General features: G+C 34.2%; 2 protein-coding genes across 4 annotated transcripts in view; one reads left to right on the top strand and one right to left on the bottom strand.

Moving 5' to 3' along the window:
- PDE3B (phosphodiesterase 3B) overlaps positions 1-27,939 on the top strand; it is a 190,712-nt gene that overhangs the window by 131,942 nt on the left and 30,831 nt on the right. The window contains 6 exon segments of the mRNA XM_079104237.1: positions 3,814-4,015; positions 4,582-4,655; positions 16,202-16,332; positions 17,085-17,222; positions 18,323-18,434; positions 20,160-20,273. Of these exon segments, the coding sequence (XP_078960363.1) occupies positions 3,814-4,015; positions 4,582-4,655; positions 16,202-16,332; positions 17,085-17,222; positions 18,323-18,434; positions 20,160-20,273 (771 nt within the window).
- CYP2R1 (cytochrome P450 family 2 subfamily R member 1) overlaps positions 420-27,939 on the bottom strand; it is an 84,935-nt gene continuing 57,415 nt past the window's right edge. Inside the window, exons 6-7 of one of the 3 annotated variants that reach the window (XM_079104243.1) lie at positions 10,963-11,034; positions 420-2,103 (exon numbers count right to left, since the gene is read on the bottom strand). In XM_079104243.1, coding sequence (XP_078960369.1) covers positions 10,986-11,034 — 49 coding nt within the window. In that variant the 3' untranslated portion in view covers positions 420-2,103; positions 10,963-10,985. The remainder of the gene's footprint in view (positions 2,104-10,962; positions 11,035-27,939) is intronic. The other 2 variants (XM_079104245.1, XM_079104244.1) reach the window with 2 other exon arrangements.

Below are 27,939 nucleotides of genomic sequence, written 5' to 3'. Positions count from 1 at the left end.
TGTAGCCTTCCAAGTAGTTGGAACTATAGGTGTTTGCCATAATCTGGCTTCTAGAAATCAGTCTTTATAATTAAAATATGGGAGTTCTCAAAATATATGGTAATATAAATTTTTTCTTTCCTTATTATATCTAATTTTGAATACCATTTTATGTAAATTAACATGAGTAAGCAATTTAGGTGGCTAATAGTTGACCAATTGCTAATTCATTCAATAATTACATTTTGAACATCTACAATGAATGAGGCACTGATAGGCACTAGGAAATCAGAGATAAAATACAGAACTGTTTTATTAACTTAATCCCAGTGTTTTGAGAGGCTGAGGGAGGAGGATTATGAGTTTAAAGCCAGCCTCAGCAACTTACTGAGGTCCTAAGCAACTGAGTGAGACCCTATCTCTAAATAAAATATAAAAAAAAGGTGAGAGATAATAGCCCAGAATAATTTTTCAAAACTAATTGACCAACCAACAGATTCATAAAGCTCAGTGAAACCAAAGAAGTATCAATAATGAGAAAATTTTACCTACGTATATTAATCAAATTCCTGAATTATATATTAATTAATTTGATTGTGATAACCATTTCACCATATGTAGCATATAATTCTCATATAACATAATCCTTAGCAAAATTTGGATGGACTTCTTTGTAGAAACTGAAAATCTGATCCTAAAATGCAAGGTTTTAATGAAAATGAAAAAAAAAAAATTAGAGGACTCAAACTTAAAAATTTCAAAACTTACCACAAACCTGTAATAATCAAGAGAATATGATATAGCCTAAGTATATTCAATTCAGTAGATCCTATAGGAGGGAAATTAAAACCACAAAACTCATAGAAGAAAACAGGAGAAAATATCTGTGACTTTGGATTTTGAATAAAGTGTTTATAAAAATGACCACAAAACACAGTCCATTAATAAAAATATTGATAAATTAGAGTTCATCAAAATTGAAAGCATTGTAAAAATTGTAAAAGGAGCGCTTTTTTATCTGATAAATATTATCTATCAGAAATGTATTGTAAACTTAATACTTAAAGATGAAATATCAAACACTTTCCTTCTGACTTTGTAACACAATAAAGTTACCCAATATAAATACTTGTATCCAACATTATCTTGGAGTTTCTAGACAATGAATTAAAATAAGACCCAGAAATAAAAGAAATAAATATTGGAAGGGAAGATGTGAATCCTTTTCTTTATTTTCGGGTGATCTTTTTTTGTTTGTAGAACATCTAGACAAATCTAAAAATAAAGTAATATAAGTAATAAATTTTGCAGACTTGCTGGATATATAAAAAATGTTTCATTTTCTACTATTAGAAAATGAAGTTTAAAAACACCATTTACCACTGCATCAGAAGTCATCAGTTATCTAGAGACAAATCTAATGAAAAATGCAAAGTACTGCTGTAGTTAATGACCTTAAAGTAAGGCAAATTTCCTTAACCAGACTCAAAAATACCATATATGATTAGATGGATAAATTTGATTATAAAAATTAATGAATTCTCTTTACTAAAAAGTTCATATAAAAAGAACTGAAAAAAACATAACATCGGAGAAAACTAGAGTTAAACTATAAAGTCAGTGTTGAAATTTTTTGTTGCATATAAGATTACCAAAATTGTAGCAAATTTTGCACATCAGGAGTCCTCACACAGCTTAATTGAGTTCTCACACAATTTAGTTGAGCCCTCTGCATAGTATGTTGTAAGGCTAATGTTAATGGTGGATCCAAACCCAGTTGATCTCAGCTGGAATGAATCAACTTCCGGGCTCAGGTAGTGGTCAGAATTAATTTCCTTTAGTTGTGGGTTCTCAATAGCTTTACCTTCTTGATTGCTTTTTGCTGGAGGCCATCTTCATTCCTAGAGCCTGCCCACAGTTCCTTATCACAGGGTCTTCCTCACTGTGACACCTTACTTCATGGAACCAAGCGAGTCAAGAGAGTAATGCAAGTAGAATTACTCACTTCAGAGACTGATCTCTATAAAGTGAATCTGCTGGCAAGATGGAGTCTGTAACCTACCATAATCATGACAGTGATATCCCATCATCCTTCAGTTCATAAGAGGAAGTCATAGGTCTTTCCTGTATTCAAAATCAGGGGCAGGAATCAATAAATCTACCTTAGAGGCTGTCACAACAACCCATTAGAAAAATGAGCAGAAGAGTTGAAAACACACTTCAGAAAAGACTATACAATGATGTGTACACATGAAAAGTACTTAACGTTATTAGTGACAAGAAAATTAAAAAGTGAGAGCACAATCCCCTTCTACTTATCAGATTAGCAAAGGATAAAGATATATGTGTGTGTGTGTATTATTCATGTAGATGTCAATATATATATGGAAGATACACAAAAGAGTGAATGTGTTTCTTTTAAGGATTGGCTCACAATTTTGAGAGCTGACAGGTTTGAAATTCTCAGGGAAGACTAGAAGACTGGAAATTTCAATAGGTGCTAATGATGTACTCTTGAGTCTTCAGACTGTCAGGAGGCAAAGTTCTTCCTCTTTGGGAGATCTTAGTCAGGCCTTCAACCAGTTCAATGAGCCTACTCACATTATGGCAGTTAATCTGCTTTACTCAAGTCTGCTGATTTAAATGTTAATCACATCAAAAAAATATCTTCAAAGCAACATGTAGAATACTGTGTTTAACCAAATAAACAGGCACCATAACCTAACCAAGTTCATACCATCACACACATCTATGAAGTGTTTACCTCTAACCCTTAAAATATTGTAGGTTTTTATTGTTATTTGCTTTCTTCTTTGAATCACATTTTACTTGGATCTTTATTTCCAACTAAAGTTTTAAATCTGCCTATCTTTATTCTAGGTACATTGCCTTAGTTCAAGGCACTTATCAAAGATCTGAAAAATCCACAGGAATGAACTATTTTGTACTGAAGTCCTCTGTTTTCTCCCCTCATTTTGGCACTTAGCACTTATTTATAATTCTCCACTGTGTAGATTCATTGAGATGCAGGGTTGATTTCTTTTTTTCTGTTGTGAAACCCAGCATGTTTTTAGCATATATTAGGCTCTCAAATATTTGTTCTGTTTTTACTTTTTGGTGCTGGGTATTGAACCCAGGGGTCATTTCCCGCTGAGTTACAGCCCTAGACCTTTTTTTATCTTTTATTTTGAGACAGAGTCTCTCTAAATTGCTGAGGTTGGCCTCGAATTTGCAATCATTTTGCCTCAGCCCCACAAGTTGCTGGGATTTCAGGTGTGTGCCACCCACCTGGCAAATATTTGTTGAATGAGTGAATGAGTTAGAAATATTTGTATATATATTTTAAAGGGATCTGCCATTGTGTTAGTATATAATTTTATCATATCCTTAGTTTGCTTAAATGCTAAGAACTGTAGTTCCTTAATTAAACTGGATATTATTGAATTGAAAAAATCAGTACAAATTAGTAGAAATTATTCTTTCAAAGGAGAATGAATCTGTTATCTTTTATACATTATGAAAGATAAAGACCATTATGAATTAGGAAGATTTTTGCCATACAATGTGTGTTTTAGTCATACTCTCAATATTTAGCTGCTGTGTACTATTCTCCCAGAGACTGTTTACTCAATAGTCACTGATAATGACAAATATGGCAACTATTGCTTAAATTTCTAGAATGTCTTTGAGCCCAATGTAGAAATTTATTTTACCTTTAAGTTGCAAATACTTTCTTTAAAAATGGAAAATGCTCTTATAAGAACACAAATATGTACAATGAATCCATACACATACATTTATACTTATCTGTCTCCTCTCTTTACATTTTTTAAGGTGCTTTACCCAGCTTGAATTCTCCCAGCCATGGACAAGGGTCTGCTGGTTATTTAGCTAATCGGTCACCCATAGAATTTCCTGATACTGCTGATTTTCTTACTAAGCCAAATGCTATTTTACATAGATCTCTGGGCAATGTACCCAATACACCAGATTTTTATCAGCACCTTCGAAATTCTGATAGCAATCTGTGTAACAGGTAAGTTTCCTAATTGTTTATTATTTGATTCAAAATGTAGGTTATTTTAATAAAGTATTATCAGTTTTTAAAATTCTGTATCATAACTGGATATTGGTTAAGACTGTGACCTCTATTTATCTAGTAGTTTTATTCTAAATGAACTTTCTCTCACTTCAGTGCTTTTATTAATTTTCTAATTAAATGATATGAAGTATGATATTCTACCCATCATACCATATTAGTAAACAGAAAATTCTTCTTATATATACTGCTTTGGTACTTGTTCATAGTATCTAATTCATATGGTGTTAACTCTCATTTCTACTTTGATAGGAATATGGGTTTACCTCAGATTTCAATGGTGACCTTCCAAAATATATTACTTCCTTCAAGGGCACACAGATGAATTTCTAGGTTAAAGCCTTTTAAGTTCATATAGAGAGAAGAATATGAGGATATGAGAATGAGGAATTGCAGTTGAGATCTTGGTTAAAAATTAAGCGTATTTTCTAATTATACTTGGGTAAAAAACCTTTTCCACCTTATTTATCATATATGTATATTTATCTGTTTTATTCTATAAGCTGTGGACATCAAATACTAAAATATGTTTCAACGTGTGAATCTGATGGTACAGACCACCACAGTGGAAAATCAGGTGAGATTATACAAGCAATATGTATTTGAGTTTAAGAGCAATTTCTTATAATATTTTTTCAAATGGATAACTGAATGAGTTTAACTTCTATTTATCAACCTTTAAGGTTATTTTTTTTTCCTTCAGTGCTAGTGATCAAATCTAGGGCCTCACTTTGTTAGGTGAAACTCTACCATGCAGCTATATTCCTAGCCCCTATTTATTCATCTTTAAAATGAATACTACAGTGTTTTTACCTACTTCACCAAGGAGTTATTAAAAATAAACTATAAATAATAGATGGGGAGAGGGTTACTGGGTGGCATCAGTACCACCTGAAAGAAGAGTTAGCTTCACTGCTGCAGAAGTATATAGAGTCAAATTGGTAGGAAAATAAGTTTTTATTCAAAGCTAGCTTTGAAGGAAGATAGAATAAATTTAAAGTTTCAAAAATCCCATCTTCAAAATCTCTTAAGGTGACCAAAGTTTTTAAAAGAGAAGGAGCAGAAGACAATAAGCAGATTTGGTTAGCCTGGGCAACACAGATTTGTGGAAGGGGATGCCTCCATTTTTAGCTTCCTTGGCACCTGTCATGGTGGGGATTGCAGAATGTTTTTTTATTTTTACATTTTAAAGGTTGTTAAAACAGTCTTCAATAACTCTTCTAACCCCAATTTCCCTCTGTCCTACCCCTCCCCGCAAAAAAACAAAACAGGAGGGAATACTTCCTAGTTCATTCTGAGACTGGAATAACCCTCACACTGCAACCAGGCAAAGACATCACAAGAATAGAAAACTATAGACCAATATATCTTATGTGCATAGATATAAATTCTTTTTTATTCCTTTGAAATAAGAGAAAATTCACTTTATTTATTCAGTTTAATCCAAACCAGGGAGAAGCAGATAGATTACCTCTCATACAGTCCAATAGAAGCAGTTACAGAATCTGTCCCAGTTATTGATTCCTGCTTTTATTTCTTGTGCTATGGGAGTCCTGTTAAGGAAGTCTGATCCTAAGCCAACAAGGTGAAGATTTGGACCTACTTTTTCTTCTATAAGATGCAGAATCTCTGGTCTGATTTCAAGGTCCTTGATCCATTGTGAGTTCATTTTTGTGCAGGGTGAGAGATAGGGGTTTAGTTTCGTTCTGTTGCATATGGATTTCCAGTTTTCCCAGCACCATTTGTTGAAGAGGCTATCTTTTCTCCATTGCATATTTTTGGCCCCTTTGTCTAGTATGAGAAAATTGTATTTATATGGGTTTGTACCTGTGTCCTCTATTCTGTACCATTGATCTACCTGTCTATTTTGGTGCCAATACCATGCCGTTTTTGTTACTATTGCTTTGTAGTATAGTTGAAGGTTTGGTATTGCGATACCCCCTGTTTCATTCTTCCTGCTAAGGATTGCTTTAGCTATTCTGGGTTTCTTATTCTTCCAGATGAATTTCATGATTGCTTACTCTATTTCTGTAAGCTACATCCTTGGGATTTTAATTGGAATTGCATTGAATCTGTATAGCACTTTTGGTAGTATGGCCATTTTGACAAATTTAGTTCTGCCTATCCAAGAACATGGGAGATCTTTCCATCTTCTAAGGTTTTCGTTAATTTCTTTCTTTAGTGTTCTGTAGTTCTCATTGTAGAGGTCTTTCACCTCTTTTGTTAGACTGATTCCCAAGTATTTTATTTTTTTTTTGAGGCTATTGTGAATGGCTTAGTTTTCCTAACTTCTCTTTCTGAAGACTCATCACTTATGTATAAAAATGCATTGGATTTATGAGCATTAATCTTATATCCTGCTATTTTACTGAATTCACTTATGAGTTCTAAAAGTTTTCTGGTGGAATTTTCTGGTTCCTCTAAATATATAATCATGTCATCAGCCAACCAGGATAGTTTGAGTTCTTCTTTTCCAATTCGTATCCTTTTAATTTCCTTGGTCTAATTGCTCTGGCTAGACTTTTGAGGACAATGTTGAATAGAAGTGGTGAAAGAAAGCATCCCTGCCTTGTTCCAGTTTTTAGGGGGAATGCTTTCAGTTTTTCACCATTTAGAATGATATTGGCCATGGGCTTAGCATAGATGGCCTTTACAATGTTAAGAAATGCTCCCACTATCCCTATTTTTTCTAGTGTTTTGAGCATGAAGGGATGCTGTATTTTATCAAATGCTTTTTCTGCATCTATTGCAATAATCATGTGATTCTTGACTTTAAGTCTATTGATATGGTGAATTACATTTATTGATTTCCGGATGTTGAACCAACATTCCATCCCTGGGATAAAACCCGCTTGATTGTGGTGCACTATTTTAAATTTTTTTTTTTTTTCACATAAGGGAGTTTATTAAGCAGAGTGTCTCCCTGCAGGGTAAGAGAGAAAATGAGAGGGAAAGAAAGGGAAAGAGAAAGGGCACGTGCTTGTGAGAGTGAAAAGCGAGGAGGAGACAGAAAGCAAGTGAGTAGGAGAGAAAAAACAAGAGAAAAGATGGCGGGGTAGCTACCCTTAAGCGGTTGAATTCTGCCGAGCTAACAAGGGACCAGTAACGGAGAAGGATACTTGCAAGCTGACTGATGAACCAATAGCTAGCTAGGATGTTCACAGACTGACAGTAGTTGGGAGGCAGGGAAATGTCTACGGAAAAGGCGGGGAGAGCAGCTTTGTACATTACATTCCCCCGTTTGTTTTTATAAGAAAATCTTTTGTACTCAAGTTCTTTCCGAAGCCTTCTCTCTCCTTCCCGCCTAAGTGACTGGGGCTGGTTTTGCAGGTGAGATGTAAAAAGTCCATTCTCCCAGGGGCAGTCTTCAACTTCCAGACTTCCAGAGGCAGAGGGTTTTCATGAACTTCATTTCCTTAATATATTTTTGTATGCGATTTGCTAAGATTTTGTTGAGAATTTTTGCATCAATGTTCATTAAGGATATTGGTCTGAAATTTTCTTTCCTTGATGTGTCTCTGTCTGGTTTAGGTATCAGGGTGATATTGGCTTCATAGAATGAGTTTGGGAGGGTTCCCGCCTCTTCTATTTCATGAAATACTTTGAGAAGTATTGAAATGAGCTCTTTTTTAAAGGTTTTGTAGAACTCAGCTGAGAACCCATCTGGTCCGGGAGTTTTCTTTGTTGGTAGGCTTTTGTTTTCTATTTCATTACTTGAAATTAATCTATTTAAATTGTGTATGTCCTCCTCGTTCAGTGTAGGTAATTCATATGTCTCTAGAAACCTGTTGATATCTTTGAGACTTTCTATTTTGTTGGAGTATAGATTTTCAAAATAGCTTCTAATTATGTTTTGTATTTCATTCGTGTCTGTTGTGATATTTCCTTGTTCATTCCAAATTTTAGTAGTTTGGGTTTTCTCTCGTCTTCTCTTTGTTAGTGTGGCTAAGGGTTTATCAATTTTGTTTATTTTTTCAAAGAACCAACTATTTATTTTGTCAATTTTTTCTATTGTTTCTTTTGTTTTGATTTTGTTGATTTCAGCTCTGATTTTAACTATTTCCTGTCTTCTACTACTTTTGGTGTTGCTCGGTTCTTCTTTTTCTAGGGCTTTGAGCCATAGTGTTAGGTCGTTTATTTGTTGATTTTTTCTTCTTTTATTGAATGCGCTGCATGAAATAAATTTTCCTCTAAGAACTGCTTTCATAGTGTCCCAGAGATTTTGATAAGTTGTTTCTTTGTTCTCATTTACCTCTAAGAATTTTTTAATTTCCTTCTTGATATCTTCTGTTATCCATTCATTATACAATAGCGTATTATTTAATCTCCAGGTGTTGGAGTAGTTTCTGTTTTTTACTCTGTTGTTTATTTCTATTTTCAATCCATTATGATCTGATAGAATACAAGGTATTATCTCTATCTTCTTGTATTTGCTAACAGTAGCTTTGTGGCATAATATATGGTCTATTTTAGAGAAAGATCCATGTGCTGCTGAGAAGAAAGTGTATTCGTTCTTTGTTGGATGGTATATTCTATAAATGTCTGTTAAGTCTAAATTATTGTGTTATTGAGATCTATGGTTTCTTTGTTCAATTTTTGTTTGGAGGATCTGTCCAGTGGTGAGAGAGGTGTGTTAAAATCACCTAGTATTATTGTGTTGTGGTCTATTTGATTTCTGGCATTGAGAAGGATTTGTTGGAAATATATGGATGAGCCACTGTTTGGGGCATAGATATTTATGATTGTTATGTCTTGATGATTTATGCTTCCCTTAAGCAGTATGTAATGTCCTTCTTTATCCCTTCTGACTAACTTTGGCTTGAATTCCACATTATCTGATATGAGGATGGATACTCCAGATTTTTTGCTGTGTCCATGTGCATGGTATGTTTTTCCCCATCCTTTCACCTTTAGTCTGTGGGAATCTCTTTCTATGAGATGAGTCTCTTGCAGGCAGCAAATTGTTGGATTTTTCTTTTTAATCCAATCTGCCAGTCTATGTCTTTTGATTGATGAGTTCAGGCCATTAACATTCAGGATTGTTATTGAGATATGATTTGTATTCCCAGTCATTTGGCTCATTTTTTTTTTTTTTTTTTTTTTTTTTTTTTTTTGACACAACTTGATTTCTCCTTCATTTGGTTGTTCCTTCAGGGTAGTTCCTCCCTTTGCTGATTTACAGTGTTGTTTTTCATCTCTTCCTCATGGTATATTTTGCTGAGAATGTTCTGTAATGCCAGCTTTCTTTTTGTAAATTCTTTTAGCTTTTGTTTATCGTGGAAGCATTTTATTTCATTGTCAAATTTGAAGGTAAGTTTTGTTGTATAAGTATAAGATTCTTGGTTGGCATCCATTTTCTTTCAGGGCTTGAAAAATGTTGTTCCAGACCCTTCTAGCTTTTAGGGTCTGGATTGAAAAATCTGTTGATATCCATATTGGTTTCCCCCTGAATGTAATTTGATTCTTTTCTCTAGCGGTCTTTAAAATTCTGTCTTTATTTTGTATGTTAGGTATTTTCATAATAATGTGCCTTGGTGTGGGTCTGTTGTAATTTTGTATATTTGTAGTCCTATAAGCCTCTTGTACTTGGTTTTCCATTTCATTCTTCAGATTTGGGAAATATTCTGATATTATTTCATTGAATAGATTGTTCATTCCTTTGGTTTATTTCTCTAAGCCTTCCTCAATCCTGATAATTCTTAAATTTGGCCTTTTCATGATATCCCATAGTTCTTGTAGATTCTGTTCATGATTTCTTGCCATCTTCTCTGTTTGATCAACTTTGTTTTCAAGATTAAATATTTTGTCTTCAGTATCTGAGGTTCTGTCTTCCAGGTGTTCTATCCTATTGGTTATGCTTTCTGTGGAGTTTTTAATTTGGTTTATTGTTTCCTTCATTTCAAGGATTTCTGTTTTTTTTTTTTCAATATCTCTAATTCTTTATTGAAATGATCTTTTGCTTCCTGTATTTGCTCTTTTAACTGTCGATTGGTATGATCATTCAATGCCTGCATTTGCCCTTTCATCTCATCCTTCAATGCCTGCATTTGCTCTTTCATCTCCTCGTTTGCTTCCCTGATTGTTTCAATTATGTACATTCTGAACTCCCTTTCTGACATTTCTTCTGCCATGCTGTCATTGGATATTATTGCTATACCATCTAGGTTTGGGACATTTTTTTCCCTTGTTTTCTCATATTGTTCAGGTATCTACCCCTCTAGTAGTGAAACTCTCGGATATTGCAGATTTCCTCTATTGACTAATATTGTCTCTGTAGATTTCCAATAACTCACCTCTTAGCCTTCAGTAGCCTGAAGTCTTGGATTAACTTGATAATGCGGTGCTCCACTAGAAAGCTGGCCTTCTATTGGTGGTGGCCTTCAGGTGGGGTATATTCCCTGGTGGCTCTGAGTTGGTCCCAAGTCTCTGAATACCTCCTCTTCTTGGCTCCTGGGTCTTTTCAAAGGTCCTCTAGCCTTCTGTAGGTGTCTGAGGAAGGGAGTTGCCCTTCCAATGATGATGGCCACGCCCTCAGGAGTAATTCAAAATGCCTGCACCAGCCTATAAAGAAACCTCTGGCTAACTCCTTGATGGCAACAAACCTCGCCTTGCTGGTCGGATGGGGTTGTTCAATGGTGGTGTCTATATTTGGCCTGGTGGTTGGGCGGGTTGGCTACCCGCCACCCCGCTCTGTAAGGCAGGCGGGTTGGGTGCCCGCCTGCTACCTCTGTGATGCAAGTGGCCTGACTCGCCCGTCAGCTCGCTTCTCGACTACAACCAACCAGTGATGGCACGGACCTAGGTGCAGGGGTCAGTCGGTGTCGCTCAGTTATGAAGTCTGTCCTGGGCCTGCTGGCTGGGCGGGTTATCTGCCAGCCCCTTACCTCCACGATGTAGGTGGCTTGGCTCACCCCCAGCTCGCTCCACGACTGCAATCAACCAGTGATGGCACTGACCTTGGACAAAAGAAATCTTAACAAAATAGTAGCCAACTGAATTCCGCCATATGAAAGATCACATTATGACCAAGTACTACCCTAGGAATGTAAGGATGGCTGGACATCTAGAAATCAATCATTTTAATACACCATAGTAATAGCATAAATGGAAAAATCTGTAGGAATAATCTCAATATGTACAGAAAAAGCATTAAACAAAATTCAATACTTTTTCTGAGATAAATCAAACTGTTAATAGCCAGGAAGTTCCCAAACCTAATGAAGGGTGTATTCACAACTAACATTATTCTTAATGAGCTAAACTAGAAATAAATCATTGTGAATTGAAACTAACAAAATATTTCCTTTCATAATAGTATCAAAAAGAATAAAATAAGACTGGGGAGATAGCTCAGCTGGTAGAGTGCTTGCCTTGCAAGCACAAGGCCCTGAGTTCAATCTCCAGTACCGCGCAAAAAAAAAAAAAAAAAAAAAAAAAGAATAAAATAGAATAAATTTAATAAGAGAAATACTTATATACTGAAAATTATAACATTGCTGAGAAAAATTAAAGAAAATCTAGATAAGTTGAAAGCTATTGTATAGTAATAGACTGAAAGACTGTTATTAACCCAACAGCACAACACTTCTCCTAAATAGATCAGTAATTGAGTATAATCTATCAAGTTCCACCTGAAAGCAAATGAAAGTGAATATCAAAAGAAAAAGAAAGGGAAACAGACCTCAACAGATCAGCGATGCTTTATTAAGCAGCAAAGGGGCACATTTTCAAGAAGGAAAATGGCAATGGACTAAAACAGGGTCTGAGTTTTATAGGGTTTAGCAGGACCAAGTCATGGGAGGAGTTGGTCAGGTAAGCCCAATTTTGGTGGGCTTACTTTGGATGGGCAGGGGGATTTTGGCAGATAAGGGAAATCGTGGCGTCAGATTTCTGAGTTCCCTTTTTCCCTGCGGTTGTTGTAGATCTCCATTTCCTTCACCAACAGGCTTTTTTTGGAGGTACAAATTGACAAGTTGGCATAAACATTTATGTAGTTAATTCAGATGTCCTACAATAGCCAGAACAAATTTGAAAAAGAACAAAGTTGGAGGACTTGTATTATGTGCTTTGAAAACTTATTGTAAAGTCACTAATTAAGATACAGGATTGGCAAGAAGGATGAGCTTGTACTTTAGTGGAAAAGAAAATTCTTGCATCTGGTGAATTAATTTTTGACAAAGAACCCCAAGATAATTCAAAAGGAAAAGATAAGTGTTTTCAACAAATGGTGCCAAGACAGTGGGATAGGCACTTGTGGAAAAAAAAAAAAAAAAAAGTTGGACCATTATCTCACTGCATGCACAGAAAGTAATTCAGAATAAATCATAGATTTAAAACTAAGGATTAAAACCACATAACTTTTAATCATAGTAGCCATTAGGTTTGTTGAGATTCCAGGGGGTTGTTAAATAAATATTCTCTTGATAGAAGAGTGATGAGATTACATTTCAGAAAAGTGTGTGGAATAAGAGAAAATGATATAAATATCTTTGGAAAAGAAATTTCTATATCTCAACTTTTTAAATTAGTATTTGTGAGATATAGTTGGGAGTTAAGATATTAAAAATAATATATACCTCAAATGCCAACAATTTTTGCATTAATTGCTATTTCAGAATATCATTATAGTTACTGCCTTAACTTACCAAGAATACTTGAATTCAGTTGTCCCCCATTTGTATGGACTATGTTGCAAGATCATTAATGGATGCCTGACATGGAAAATCATACCAAATTCTAAATGCACTTTTTTCCCCTATACATGCATTCCTGTGGTAAGCTTTATCTTATAAATTAGGCAGAGTAAGGGATTAACAATAACTAATGAAAATGAAACAGTTATAACAATTTATTTAATTGTCACCTTCAGCACTCTCCTGCTTTGGGGCTATTATTAAGTAAAATAAGAGTTACCTGAACATAAGTACTATAATACCATTATGATCATTCTGATAACTGAGATGGATACTAAGTGACAGGAAGGTAGCATGTATACAAAGGTATGATTCACGTGCTGTGCAGGATGGTGCCAGATATCATCACTTTTCAGGTGGGCACACAATTTAAAATTATTTATTACTGGAATTTTTCATTTACTACTGTGGAAAGTGAGTTTGTAGATAAGGTGGGTGGTTTAGTTAGGTTTTTTTTTTTTTTTTTTTTTTTTTTTTTGGTTGCTATGTCCAAAAGACCTGACAGGAAGAATTTTAGAGGAGGAAAAGTTTATTGGTACTCATGGTTTCAGAGGTCACAGTCCATAGATAGCTGGCTCTGTTGCTCTGGGCTTGAGGTAAGGTAGAAAGTGATGGTGAAAGAGTGTGGTGGAAGAAAGCAGCTCTGGAAATGGACAGCAGGAAGCAGAGAGAGACACCACTCACCAGGGACAAGAATACAAACTCAAAGGCATGCCTCCAATGACCTACCTCTTCCATCATACCCTACCTGCCTATAGTTACCACTCAGTTAATCCCTTTCAATGTATTTAATGCACTGATTAGGTTAAGGCTCTCATAACCCAATCATTTTGCCGCTAAACTTTCTTGCATTGTCTCACACATGAGCTTTTGGAAGACACCCAATATATTCTACTGTATTCTAAATTTCATTTCTTAAAATAAAGATTTTGAGGGAAAGGGTAGGTACTAGGTGTTAGCACAAAAAGACCAGGCTGGATGCAAACCTCACAGATCATCTCAGCTGTTTATTCAGGAACAGAGTTTCATATAGGAACTTGGTGATGCCAGTGGACCCACTTTCTTGGTGGAAAATGAGTCGCTGAACAAAGGAGGGGACTGGACTTATGTAGGTTATATTGAGAGGTGACTTAATTAATGAGCATGTCAGTTCAGGCACTCAGGAATTTGGGGTCTGTTTTACTGATAAAATGGGAGGGAGTCTGGGGTCAGTGATTAGTCTCTTGAGATTTATCTTACTGGACCTAATGGAGGGCCTGGAGCCAGTGGTTGGTATCTGGAAAAGGACTTGCTTAGGGAAGGATCAATGCTTTATCTCTTCCCAGAGACTGCCTTTCTAGGTTTGATGGACACCACCTCCCCAGGGTTTGTTTTGTCATTGAGAAGGAATATATGGGGAAAGGAGTACTGCTCTCAGTGTATGGCTTTCTTTCTCATTTCCTAAGTCTCACTATTTTGGGGGTTTGTCATTTTCCATATCTATATTGCCAATTTATATCATGTGTGTGTCTGAATATGTAACAGTGAATCCCACTAATGTGTATAATTGTAATGCACCAATAAAATTTTTTTAAAAATGAATGTTTTTCACTTGAAAAAATCATAGTTTCTAAACCATAACACTTTCTGGTCATCAGTTAATGACTTTTTAATTGTATATTTAGCATGTTAGGTTCAGATTTGACTAACATTTATTTATTGACCACCTTTTATGTATAACATCTGATAAGATAGGCATTATTAACTCACATTTTACAGAGAAGACATTAAGTACAAAAATAAGTATTTGAACCTAGTTCTTCTGAAATTCTACTTCAGTGAATGGTTTTATGAACTTATTTTTTACTTAAAAGAATAAAGACAAATAAAAATCTTAAGCCCTACATATTGAAAAACACAAATTATGAGTTTGTAGCTTGATAAAACTATCTCCTAAAGATAATGATCTTCCTGACTTTTGATATTCACATGTATCAGTTTTTATGTTTTTGAACTCTTCATAAAGAGAATCACAAAATACATACCTTTTTCCTGTCTTCCTTCTCTGAACATTATACTTTTAAGAACCAGCCATATTTATAGAGTTGTAGGTCATTCTTGTGCTGAAGTATTCAATTGCATGAATATTCCACAATTTATTTAAGTATTGGTGGCTTTTGGGAGTTTCCTCTTTAGGGCATTATAAATAGGATGAATGGGATCATTTTTTAACTTGTGAATGAATATCATTTGACCACCAATATGACTTCCCTTTTCAATGTGACTTATAAGAAAAATATTATTAACTACATGGGCAGAGAAATAACTCACAATTCATGATATTGTAGTTATGAACTTTGGAGTTTTTATATCTAAAACCCAGAGATGTTGAGAATGATTTACATGAAATTAGTAAGAAAGTTCCTATTGATAGAGATTACTTTTGACTTTTATAAAGAGTAACTTCTTTTCTCCTCTTTCTTCCATGAGTAGATATAAGGTGTGTCCAATGCTACCAATCATTGTGGGGTTCTTTCACTCAGTTTGGTATAAAAATCATGAAAAAGCAAAAATACAACTCTTTTTAATGTTACCAGTTCATTATGGTGTTACCAGCTCCCATCTTTCAGTGTTAGAATTGAAGAGGCAAATGATAGTATCTCAGGCTTTACTGGGGTTCATGCTCAAGCACAAGGGGACAGTGTATGAGTTAGAGTCCCTGGACTGCTTGCTGAGGACACTAGAAGCAAAACTTATATAGATGAAAAGGGCAGTTTCATGCGGGTGTCTGGTTGGCTGCTGCACATATCTCAGCAGTTTTGCATATCTGGTCAGATCTTTGCTCTTGGCACCAGGGTTTGCACTTTACACTGTGATCTCCATGTGTAGGTTGGGTTCCTCTAAGCTTGGTTCACAAAACATAATAGAGTTGCTCACTACACTGCCACCATAGGAAGGTCAAATATCTGTCCAGTTCAACCCTGCTGAACAGACTGGTGTTGCAGGACAGCTTGGGGGAGAGTCAGCAGCTTCCTAACTGGTCATTAGTGGAAACACTTTGGAAGCAATCCAGCAAGACAACTTAATAATGTGATTAAATGATTTAGACTGAATGCCATTATGGTTCACTTTATCTGAATATTTTTAACCAATAACTATTTTTCTTATAAAGCTATACATTTAGGGTTTTTTGTTGTTGTTGTTGTTGTTGTTGTTGTTGTTTTTGCTACAAGGGATTTAACCCAGGGGCTCTTAATCACTGAGCCACATCTCCAGCCCAGGGTCTCAGGGTCTGAGTTGCTTAGAGCCTCACTAAGTTGCTGGGGCTGGGTTTGATTTTGAGGTCCCTCCTGCTTCAGAATCCCAAGTTGCTGGTATTACAGGCATGCACCAACCTGCCCAGCTAGTGAAATTTTTATTTCTATTTATTACTATATATATTTTTTGAAAGGTGAAGAAGATACCATTTTCTCAAAACAATCATTCAGCCTTCTGGAAGCTCAACAAGAAGAGGAAATGGAGAAGAGAAAATTATTTTTGGAAGGTGATAACCATCTAACAGAAGAGGCACAGCAACCAAATGTAAAAGATAAAATTTCAATATGATTATGTTAAGGTGAAATATAATAGTAGTTAGTACTGGCTTCATTATTTTTACCAAGAACAAAATTTTTAATGTAATAGTGTTTTAAATTTCTTACTGAGAAGTCAGTATAACTGAAATAATGTTTGAATTATAAATAATATTTAGTTCCAAACCTATCATCATAGAGCAGTAAACTGTATTCATTTTTAAATGAACACATTTTATTTCGTTTTAATGTAGATATTTTATTATATTTCTTCATTGTATATTTTAGAGTATACAATATGTGCAGTCATTAAAAACAATGAAAATAATGTATTTATAATAATAGTAATTTTTTTAAGTTAAAAATTTAAGTTTTTAAGAAATAATTGCATTCATTTATTTGGGAAACTTATTCTAGTAATAAATGCCAGTACAATGAGAAGACTTTTTTTCTTCCCCTTTAATATTTGTAACTTCTAAAATGAAAGTAGTGAATTTTATATTTGTGTAGTGATTCAGAAATATGACATTTTTATTTACAAAAGTAATGTATAAATGAATCAGCCTTCTGATGTCCAGAAGATATGTTTATGGTTGCATTCTCCAAGAAGATGAGAAATTGAGATAAAAATACATTTGAGATAACCATTGTAACAGATATTACTATTTTTAATGTTCAGTTATAAGTGTTCTCATTAAATGTGGATTTAACAATATTTATAAAAGGTAAAGTTTTATTATTTTTTTACCTCTGTATGTACAGATTGAAGAGGAAACATCGCTGGACCTGATTTTAGTAGAAGATTATGATTCATTAATAGAAAAGATGAGCAACTGGAATTTTCAAATTTTTGAGCTTGTAGAAAAGATGGGGGAGAAATCAGGAAGAATTCTGAGTCAGGTTTGTTTTCTTTTTTTAAAATTATTTTTGTAAACAAATGGGATACATCTTGTTTCTCTGTACATGAAGTAGAGGCACGCCATTTGTGAATCATACATTTACATTGGGTAATGGTGTTTGATTCATTCTGTTATTTTTTCCTTAGGTTTGTTTTCAAATCTCAACATTTTTAGTTTTTTCTCAAATGTTTAAAAAGCAAAATCTAAATAAGCATATTATTGGTGTAGGTACTAGTTCAACAGTGACTTTGCTCATTAAATTATTTTTTTGAGAAAATCCAAATGTATATTTTATAGTTTTATACGTTATAATATGTAGCAGTTATATATGTTACATATATAATCTATCTATATATACATGAAAAACAGTTTATTTCACTACATAGATGGAATTTAATTTATACTGAAGAAGTAATTAAGATTTACTTTTTCTTAACTCTGGAGGTTTCTGAAAAGGACATGAAAAGTGATTTATGTAGTTCTAACTACTGAACATAAGCTTCATTTTTTTCCTACCTGCTTTCCCTGTACTTTACCCAAGGCCAGATGTTTCATTTGTTTCATTTCATGCTAGAACCTTGGAAAAATACTTGCATTTTACTACCCAGACTCAAGTTTCTACCTGATGGGTCCACATGATAGCATCAGATTTACCTTCCCACAGTATAATTCTCATGAATTCCTTTAATATCTTACTTCTGAAATACAAAAACATGAGGACAAATTCTGTGGAGGACATGTAAGTTCATTTCACTGAATTCTTTAGGAACAAAAGATAAATATGAGATAAATATGACTATTTCTGACTTTTTCTTAAGTATTTAGGACTAGAATAGAATTCACAATGTTTTTCATTAAATTAGGAACATAAAGAGCATAGAGAAGAATGGAAAATTTAAAACTTGGGTTATGATATGCATAGTAAACTTTCTTAGGTTTTCATGAACTTGAGGGAAATGTCTTCCTTTCTTATTTTTTGGACATTTTTAATAAATTAAAGACATTCATTGGTAATATCCCTAAATGCAAATCACAAAACATACTGATCTACAAATAGAAATTCTGATACTTAAAGTGAAATTTATTTTAATTGACATTTAGGTTATGTATTCCTTATTTCAAGACACTGGTTTATTGGAAATATTTAAAATTCCCACTCAACAATTCATGAACTATTTTCGTGCATTAGAAAATGGCTATCGAGACATTCCTTGTAAGTATTATATTTTACTGTTTAAGTTTAAATAAAACTGGTTTGAAACTTTATTATCTTTATCTTCAGATGGACCCATAAATACATTTTTGGAAGATTTTAAAATAGATATTTAAAAAGAAAAATCTGTATCCCACCTAAATTTAACTGACAACTATTAAGATTTTGGTATATATTTTCTAAGTTTTTTTTGTTATATAAATTTAGTTTTTATAAAGTGAATTATAACATTGATGTCTTTTAAAATCTGCTTTTTTCTTGTAATATGCATCTTTCTGTGTTCATAATTATTTGTATGAGTATCTTATTTTAAATGTTTCCTAATATTAAGAATTTTAGAAAATTCCTTCATTTTACAATGTTGAAAATTTATCCATAGACTTTATATTTTTAACTGTTCTGATCTATGAAAATTATTTTTAATTTTTATTTTTAAATATAATTTGCATTTCATATTAGGAAAAGATGTGTTGAAACATTTTAGTTTCTCTCCATATGGACACATTAATTAGGAAATTAGTTTTATTCAGAGTGAATTTTTATTAAATTGTCATAACTCAATGATATTTAAAACTTTAAGATGGATATATACCATATAAAGTATGCATTTAAAAAGTCAAAGTTTATAATTGAGATAGGGATACTTGAAGGTACTTAAGGAAAGCTGAAGGGGAAGAAAGAGATGGTAAAAAGTCTTCACTCTTAGCTCCAATTAGGATACGCTGAGAAAACTGTCTCTGAACCTAACTTTTCAAAATGTCTGTTTACAAATTTACAAATTAGAACAATAGGTGTGCCTTCCCCATTGGGAGTGATAAAATAAGATAAGCAATGAAAAGGACATAGTAGAATTCAAGGCACATTGTAAATGGTCATTAAAAGGTGGTAATTATTAATAATAAGGCTTCTAGAGGATTGGTGCCATGCCATGGCTCTAGCCTGGACACTTACTGTTCTGTCACCTGTTAGTGTTATATTATAGATATTTATAAAATATTTGTTGAAGTGTTAAATTTTTATTGGTTATCTGCTGTGACTATATAATCATTGGATTCACGTAGGTTATTTTATTTAATCTTTGTTGGAAAGGTTGTATTACAGGTGAGAAGTGAAAACTCCAAAGGATCTTAAAACTAGAGAGTGGTGCTGGGTTTCTGTTCTAGGTCCATCTGAATTCTAAGCCCTGTGCCCTATGTTACATTGCTTTTTCACATAGAGGAGTTGAGTAAACCAGTGTTTCATTATTATATAGTATGTGTCAGACACTGTTCTGGATGCTTTCACATGCCATTCAGCATTTTATCCTAATAGCAAACCTGAGAAAGAGGTAATTCTTAACTTCTTTTTCAAAAGCATAAGTATCCAGAATTTGTAACTGTTCTGTGTACAGAAACCATTTTTAATACTTTGTTTCTATAATCTAGATGCAACATAGTATTTTTAAAAGCCAGAAAATAGATACTTTAAGAAAAATTTCCAGCACCTTTTTGTTATAACTTACCTTGCCTTTTCTTTGACCCCTTTACTGTGTTTTCATAGTACATGTGAAATTTTTTAAAAGGTAACTTTGAAGACATCAAGATAACTTTAAACATAGATAAAACAAAATAAAATTGTGAGAAATTATAAGAATGCAATATGACTAGAAAATTCTTATCCTTTTTAAGTGTCTTATGTTAAGCCTAACAGAATGATCATTTTTATAAAATATTTTGGTGGCTTTAGATCACAATCGTATACATGCCACGGATGTCCTACATGCAGTTTGGTATCTGACAACAAGGCCAATTCCTGGCTTACAGCAGATCCACAATGATCATGAAACAAGAAATGAAACAGGTACTTTTTACTTCAACTTTTTTTTTTAACTATTAGATTAGGAATAATAAATCAAACTGTCTCAATTTATTACCTCTGGTCTTTTAAATTTTTCATTAAGTAACCTTTGGTACATATGATGAATTGTGTAACTTCTGGTGTATAATGACATTAAAAAATTTAAACCTTGAGTGTTAAGGGACTTAAAAAGATTAGAAAATTGGTAACAGGAACTCCCAAACAAGAGATTTCTGTCTAGATCTCCTAGAGTAGGTACAGAATGGTGGATATTTCTTTCCCATATGGTGACTAATTTTGTTTCAACTTGGCTGGGCAGTGATGCCTAGCAGTTTGGTCAAACATTAATACAGATATAATATGGATATTTCCTTGAGGGTATTTTTTGGATGAGATTAACTTTTAAGTTGGCAGACTTTCAGATAAAACAGATAATGTGGGTAGTCCTCAATCCAGTCAGTTGAAGGTGTGACTAGAACATAGACTGACCTCCCCTGAGCAAACGGGCATTCTGCATGGAGATAGACTTCAGATATAAACAGCAAAACCAGCTTTTCCTTAGTTTTCCACCCTGCTGGTCTATCCTGCAGATTTTGGGCTTGCCAGCCACCTTAGTTGTTTTAACCAGTTTCTTAAAATCAGTCTTTCTCTAAATACATACATGCACACCCTGTTGGTTCTGTTTCTCTGGAGAGCCTTGATAATTACCAAAAGCCATTCATTGTAGAGTAAGTTCTCAATATCAGCTGGATAAAATGATAACTTCTCTTGGTAAGTATCAGTTTCTTTCCCCATCATTCCAGTTCTCAGTCAGTGGCCTTATGAACACAATAGCAATGATTTATGCCCACAAAAATAATGATTTTTTTCCATGAATCTTATCACTCCACAGCTGGACTGAGAGAATGATGGAATGGAAAGACTCAGATGGGGCATCTGTAAGGTGCAAACATTTCGTGGAGCTAGGGTGCTATCCAATAAGATGTGGTTTGCTTTCTGAGCCAGCAACCAATATATGGTACTCTTTCTATACCCAGACTGCACAAAACTGTACCAAGGAATGGAAATAGAAGACACTTCTCTGTTTCCTCAAATAATTCACTTATATAATTTTTGCTTGCAAAAAAAATTGGCATAGAAAACTTAGTTCTTAATGGGGAAATGCTTCCAACAGGGGACCTAGAAAACAGGGTTAACTGAATGGAATATGAAATAGACATCTGACCAATTCGTGTTCTCCATGCTTTTGAACCAGCAGACAAAGAGAATTGTGTATGAGCTCTGATAATCTTGTGTTACCCTCATTAATAAAGAAATAGGGTTCCTACTACACATGGAAAATCATGTATCAGGAACCCACATGATTCTCTGGTCTTGATACTACAGTAGAAAAGATAATAGAAAACTATAGTAATATAGTACCATAAAGATTGCTAATAGTACAGACCACTAGTCAGACAATCCTAATCAACATAGTTGCTTGATGAGGACAAAGGGAATATGGAATGGGTAGTGAAATTAAAATATAAGTTCCAAATATAGCTATGAGACCAGTCTCAGAAATGAAGTCTATAATTGCTATATGTATTTTCCTGTTGCTTTTATATAATACTTCATATATTAAGCATTATTTTATACCCCTTACCAGCCAGTTTATAGGTAAGAGATATTTGGGTTCTTTCCACTTTGGGGCTATTTTGAATAATAGTGTTATGAAAATTTATGTATGAGTTTTTGTATGGCAGTGTTTTTATTTCTTTTATGCATATACCTCATTGTGGAATTGCTGGGTTATAAGGTTTAACAGTGTTTAAGGTTAACATTTTGAGGAGCTGCCAAACTTTTTCAAAGTGATCACACTTCACATTCCCACCAGCAATGTATGAAAGTTCAAATTTCTTTACATCCTTGTCACTTCTTGCTTTTAACTATCTTTTTTGATATAACTATCCTGGTGGATGTAAAGAAGTAGTTGATTGTGGTTTTTCCTTAATAGCTGAATTTTAGAAGTGGCAGTGGTGATATTCTCTTTCATCTCTTAAGTTTATTAATTTGCATAATCTCTTTCTTTTGGTTAGTTTATCAGTCTTGTTTATCTTTTCAAAGAACCAATTCTTTGTCTCATTCACTTTTCTGTTGTTTTTTATTCTCTTTCATTAATTTTGACTTTTAATTGTTTCTTTTACCGATTTTTGAAATGGTTTGTTCTTTATTTTCCATGACCTTCATGTGCATCAATTAGGTTGATAAGTTGGGCTCTTTGTTTTGTTTTAATGTAGGTACTCATAACTATAAACATTCCTCTTAGAACTGTCTTCACACTGTCCCAGAGTTTCTAGTATGTTGTTTCTCTTTTCTTGTTTGATTCTATGAATTGTTTAGTGTCTTAACTTATATTGTCTATAATTTCTCTCATTGTTCAAATCTCCATTCATTGTTTTCAATCTCCAGGTGTTTATATAATTCCCATGTTTTTTCTTGCCACTGATTTCCAATTTCATTTCATTATGATCTGATAAGATGCAAGGGATCATACCAAATTTTTTTTGTATTCTCTAAGACTTACTTTGTGTCCTAACATGTGGTCTATTTTGGAATGGGTTCTATGAGCAACTGAAAAGAATAATGCAGCTATTGTTGAATGAAATATTCTATAGATGTCTTTTTGGTCCATTTGATTTGTAATATTTTTTAGGTTTGAAGAATATTTAATGATTTTTTTAAATTAAAAATCATAAATTTACATAGGGCAATGTTGTTTGATTCATTCTGTTATTTTTTTCCCTTGCCCCCCACCTCTCCCACCCCTTTTTTCCCTCTATACAGTCCTTCCTTCCTCCATTCTTACCACCCTCCTTATCCCTAACCCTAAACCTAACCCTAACCCTAACGCTAACCCCTCCTACCCCCTCTTATATGTCCTCAACCGCTTATCAGCGAGATCATTCGTCCCCTACTTTTTGAGATTGTCTTATCTCACTTAGCATGATATTCTCTAATTTCATCCATTTGCCTGCAAATGCCATAATTTTATCATTCTTCATGACGGAGTAATATTCCATTGTATATATATATATGCCACAGTTTCTTTATCCATTCATCAACTGAAGGGCATCTAGATTGGTTCCACAATCTGGCTATGGTGAATTGAGCAGCTAACATTGATGTGGCTGTATCTCTGTAGTATGCTGATTTTAAGTCCTTTAGGTATAGGCCAAGGAGTGGGATAGCTGGGTCAAATGGTGGTTCCATTCCAAGCTTTCTGAGGAATCTCCACACTGCTTTCCAGAGTGGCTGCACTAATTTGCAACCCCACCAGCAATGTATGAGTGTACCTTTTTCCCCACATCCTCGCCAACACCTATTGTTGCTTGTGTTCTTGATAATCGCCATTCTAATTGGGGTGAGATGAAATCTTAGGGTAGTTTTGATTTGCATTTCTCTTATTATTAGAGATGGTGAACATTTTTTCAGATATCTGTTGATTGCTTGTACATCTTCTTCTGTGAAGTGTCTGTTCATTTCCTTAGCCCATTTGTTGATTGGATTATTTGTATTCTTGGTATAGAGTTTTTTGAGTTCTTTATAGATTCTGGAAATTAGCACTCTATCTGAAGTATGAGTGGCAAAGATATTCTCCCACTCTGTAGGCTCTCTCTTCACATTACTGATAGTTTCCTTTGCTGAGAAAAAGCTTTTTAGTTTGAATCTATTCCAGTTGTTGTTTCTTGCTTTTATTTCTTGTGCTATGGGAGTCCTGTTAAAGAAGTCTGATCCTAAGCCAACAAGTTGAAGGTTTGGACCTGCTTTTTCTTCTATAAGATGCAGGGTCTCTGGTCTGATTCCAAGGTCCTTGATCCATTTTGAGTTGAGTTTTGTGCAGGGTGAGAGATAGGGGTTTAATTTCATTCTGTTGCATATGGTTTTCCAGTTTTCCCAGCACCATTTGTTGAAGAGGCTATCTTTTCTCCATTGCATATTTTTGGCCCCTTTGTCTAGTATGAGAAAATTGTATTTATTTGGGTTTGTGTCCATGTCCTTTATTCTGTACCATTGATCTACCTGTCTATTTTGGTACCAATACCATGCCGTTTTTGTTACTATTGCTCTGTAATAGAGTTGAAGATCTGGTATTGCGATACCCCCTGCTTCACTCTTTCTACTGAGGATTGCTTTACCTATTCTGAGTTTCTTATTCTTCCAGATGAATTTTATGATTGCTTGCTCTATTTCTGTAAGGTACGTCATTGGGATTTTAATTGGAATTGCATTGAATCTGTATAGCATTTTAGGTAGTATGGCCATTTTGACAATATTAATTCTACCTATCTAAGAACATGGGAGATCTTTCCATCTTCTCAGGTTTTCGTTAATTTCTTTCTTTAGTGTTCTGTAGTTCTCATTGTAGAGGTCTTTCACCTCTTTTGTGAGATTGATTCCCAAGTATTTTATTATTTTCGATGCTATTGTGAATGGGGTAGTTTTCCTAATTTCTCTTTCTGAAGATTCATCACTTATGTATAAAAATGCATTGGATTTATGAGCATTGATCTTGTAACCTGCTACTTTACTGAATTCACTTATGAGTTCTAAGAGTTTTCTGGTGGAATTTCCAGGTTCCTCTAAATATATAATCATGTCATCAGCCAACCGGGATAGTTTGAGTTCTTCTTTTCCAATTCGTATCCCTTTAATTTCTTTGGTTTGTCTAATTTCTCTGGCTAGAGTCTCAAGAATGATGTTGAATAGAAGTGAATGACAGAGGGCATCCCTGCCTTGTTCCACTTTTTAAGGGGAATGCCTTCAGTTTTTCTCCATTTAGAATGATATTGGCCATGGGCTTAGTGTACATGGCCTTTACAATGTTAAGAAATGTTCCCACTACCCCAATTTTTTCTAGTGTTTTGAGCATGAAGGGATGCTGTATTTTATTGAATGCTTTTTCTGCATCCTTTGAAATAATCATGTGATTCTTAACTTTTAGTCTGTTGATATGGTGAATGACATTTATTGATTTCCGGATGTTGAACCAACATTCCATCCCTGGGATAAAACCCACTTGATTGTGGTGCACTATCTTTTTAATATATTTTTGTATGCGATTTGCTAAGATTTTGTTGCAAATTTTTGCGTCGATGTTCATTAAGGATATTGGTCTGAAATTTTCTTTCCTTGATGAGTCTCTGTCTGGTTTATTTATCAGGGTGATATTGGCTTCATTGAATGAGTTTGGGAGGGTTCCCTCCTCTTCTATTTCATGGAATACTTTGAGGAGTATTGGAATGAGCTCTTCTTTAAAGGTTTTGTAGAACTCGGCTGAGAACCCATCTGGTCCCGGACTTTTCTTTGTTGGTAGGCTTTTGATGACCTCTTCTATTTCACTGCTTGAAATTGATTTATTTAAGTTGTGTATATCCTCCTCGTTCAGTGTAGGTAATTCATATGTCTCTAGAAACTTGTTGATGTCTTCGAGGTTTTCTGTTTTGTTGGAGTATAGATTTTCAAAATAGCTTCTAATTATGTTTTATATTTCAGTCGTGTCTGTTGTGATATTTTCTTGTTCATTCTGAATTTTAGTAATTTGAGTTTTCTCCCTCTTTCTCTTCGTTAGTGTGGCTAAAGGTTTATCAATTTTGTTTATTTTCAAAGAACCAACTATTTATTTTGTTAATTTTTCCAATTGTTTCTTTTGTTTCAATTTCGTTGATTTTGGCTCTGATTTTAACTATTTCCTGTCTTCTACTACTTTTGGTGTTGGTCTGCTCTTCTTTTTCTAGGGCTTTGACCTGTGGTGTTAAGTCGTTCATTTGTTGATTTCTACTTGTTTTGTTGAATGCGGCCCATGAAATAAATCTTCCTCTAAGTACTGCTTTCATAGTGTCCTAGAGATTTTGATATGATGTGTCTTTGTTCTCGTTTACTTCTAAGAATTTTTTTATTTCCCTCCTGATGTCTTCTGTTATCCATTCATTATATAATAGTGTATTATTTAATCTCCAGGTATTGGAGAAGTTTCTGTTTTTTATTCTGTCATTTATTTCTAATTTCAATCCATTATGATCTGATAGAGTACAAGGTAGTATCTCTATCTTCTTGTATTTGCTAACAGTAGCTTTGTGGCATAAAACATGGTCTATTTTAGAGAAGGATCCATGTGCTGCTGAGAAGAAAGTGTATTTGTTCTTTGTTGGATGGTATATTCTATATAAGTCGGTTAAGTCTAAAATATTGATTGTGTTATTGAGATGTATGGTTTCTTTATTCAATTTTTGTTTGGACGATCTATCCAGCGGTGAGAGAGGTGTGTTAAAATCACCTAGTATTATTGTGTTGTGGTCTATTTGATTTCTGGAATTAGAAGGATTTGTTTGACGTACATGGATGAGCCAATGTTCGGGGCATAGATATTTATGATTGTTGTCTTGCTGATTTATGCTTCCCTTAAGCAGTATGTAATGTCCTTTATCCCTTCTGACTAGTTTTGGCTTGAAGTCCACATTATCTGAAATGAGGATGGATACTCCAGCTTTTTTGCTGTGTCCGTGTGCATGGTATGTTTTTTCCCATCCTTTCACCTTTAGTCTATGGGTATCTCTTTCTATGAGATGAGTCTCTTGCAGGCAGCAAATTGTTGGATTTTTCTTTCTAATCCATTCTGCCAGTCTATGTCTTTTGATTGATGAGTTCAGGCCATTAACATTCAGGGTTATTATTGTGATATGATTTGTATTCCCAGTCATTTGACTCATTTTTGTTTTTTGACATGATTTGGTTTCCCCTTTATTTGGCTATTCCTTTAGGCTAGTTCCTCCCGTTGCTGATTTGCATCGTTGATTTTCATCTCTTCCTCATGGAATATTTTGCTGAGATTGTTCTGTAATGCCAGCTTTCTTTTTGTAAATTCCTTTAGCTTTTGTTTATCACGGAAGGATCTTATTTCATCGTCAAATCTGAAAGTAAGTTTTGCTGGGTATAAGATTCTTGGTTGGCATCCATATTCTTTCAGGGCTTGGTAAATGTTCCAGGCCCTTCTAGCTTTTAGGGTCTGGATTGAAAGATCTGCTGATATTCTTATTGGTTTCCCCCTGATTGTAATTTGATTCTTTTCTCTCGCGGTCTTTAAAATTCTGTCTTTATTTTGTATGTTAGGTATTTTCATAATAATGTGCCTTGGTGTGGGTCTGTTGTAATTTTGTATATTTGGAGTCCTATAAGCCTCTTGTACTTGGTTTTCCATTTCATTCTTCAGATTTGGGAAATTTTCTGATATTATTTCATTGAATAGATTGTTCATTCCTTTGGTTTGTTTCTCTAAGCCTTCCTTAATCCCAATAATTCTTAAATTTGGCCTTTTCATGATACCCCATAATTCTTGTAGATTCTGTTCATGATTTCTTGCCATCTTCTCTGTTTGGTCAACTTTGTTTTCAAGATTAAATATTTTGTCTTCAATATCTGAGGTTCTGTCTTCCAGGTGTTCTATCCTATTGGTTATGCTTTCTATGGAGTTTTTAACTTGGTTTATTGTTTCCTTCATTTCAAGGATTTCTGTTTGGTTTCTTTTTCAGTATCTCTAACTCTTTATTGAAATGATCTCTTGCTTCCCATATTTGCTCTTTTAACTGTTGATTGGTGCGATCATTTAATGCCTGCATTTGCTCTTTCATCT

The sequence above is a fragment of the Sciurus vulgaris genome, assembly GCF_902686455.1.
Source record: "Sciurus vulgaris genome assembly, chromosome: 11".
In the NCBI taxonomy this organism is placed as follows: domain Eukaryota; kingdom Metazoa; phylum Chordata; class Mammalia; order Rodentia; family Sciuridae; genus Sciurus; species Sciurus vulgaris.
Note: the sequence above shows the minus strand (reverse complement) of the source record. Positions and strands in the feature narration are given on the sequence as shown.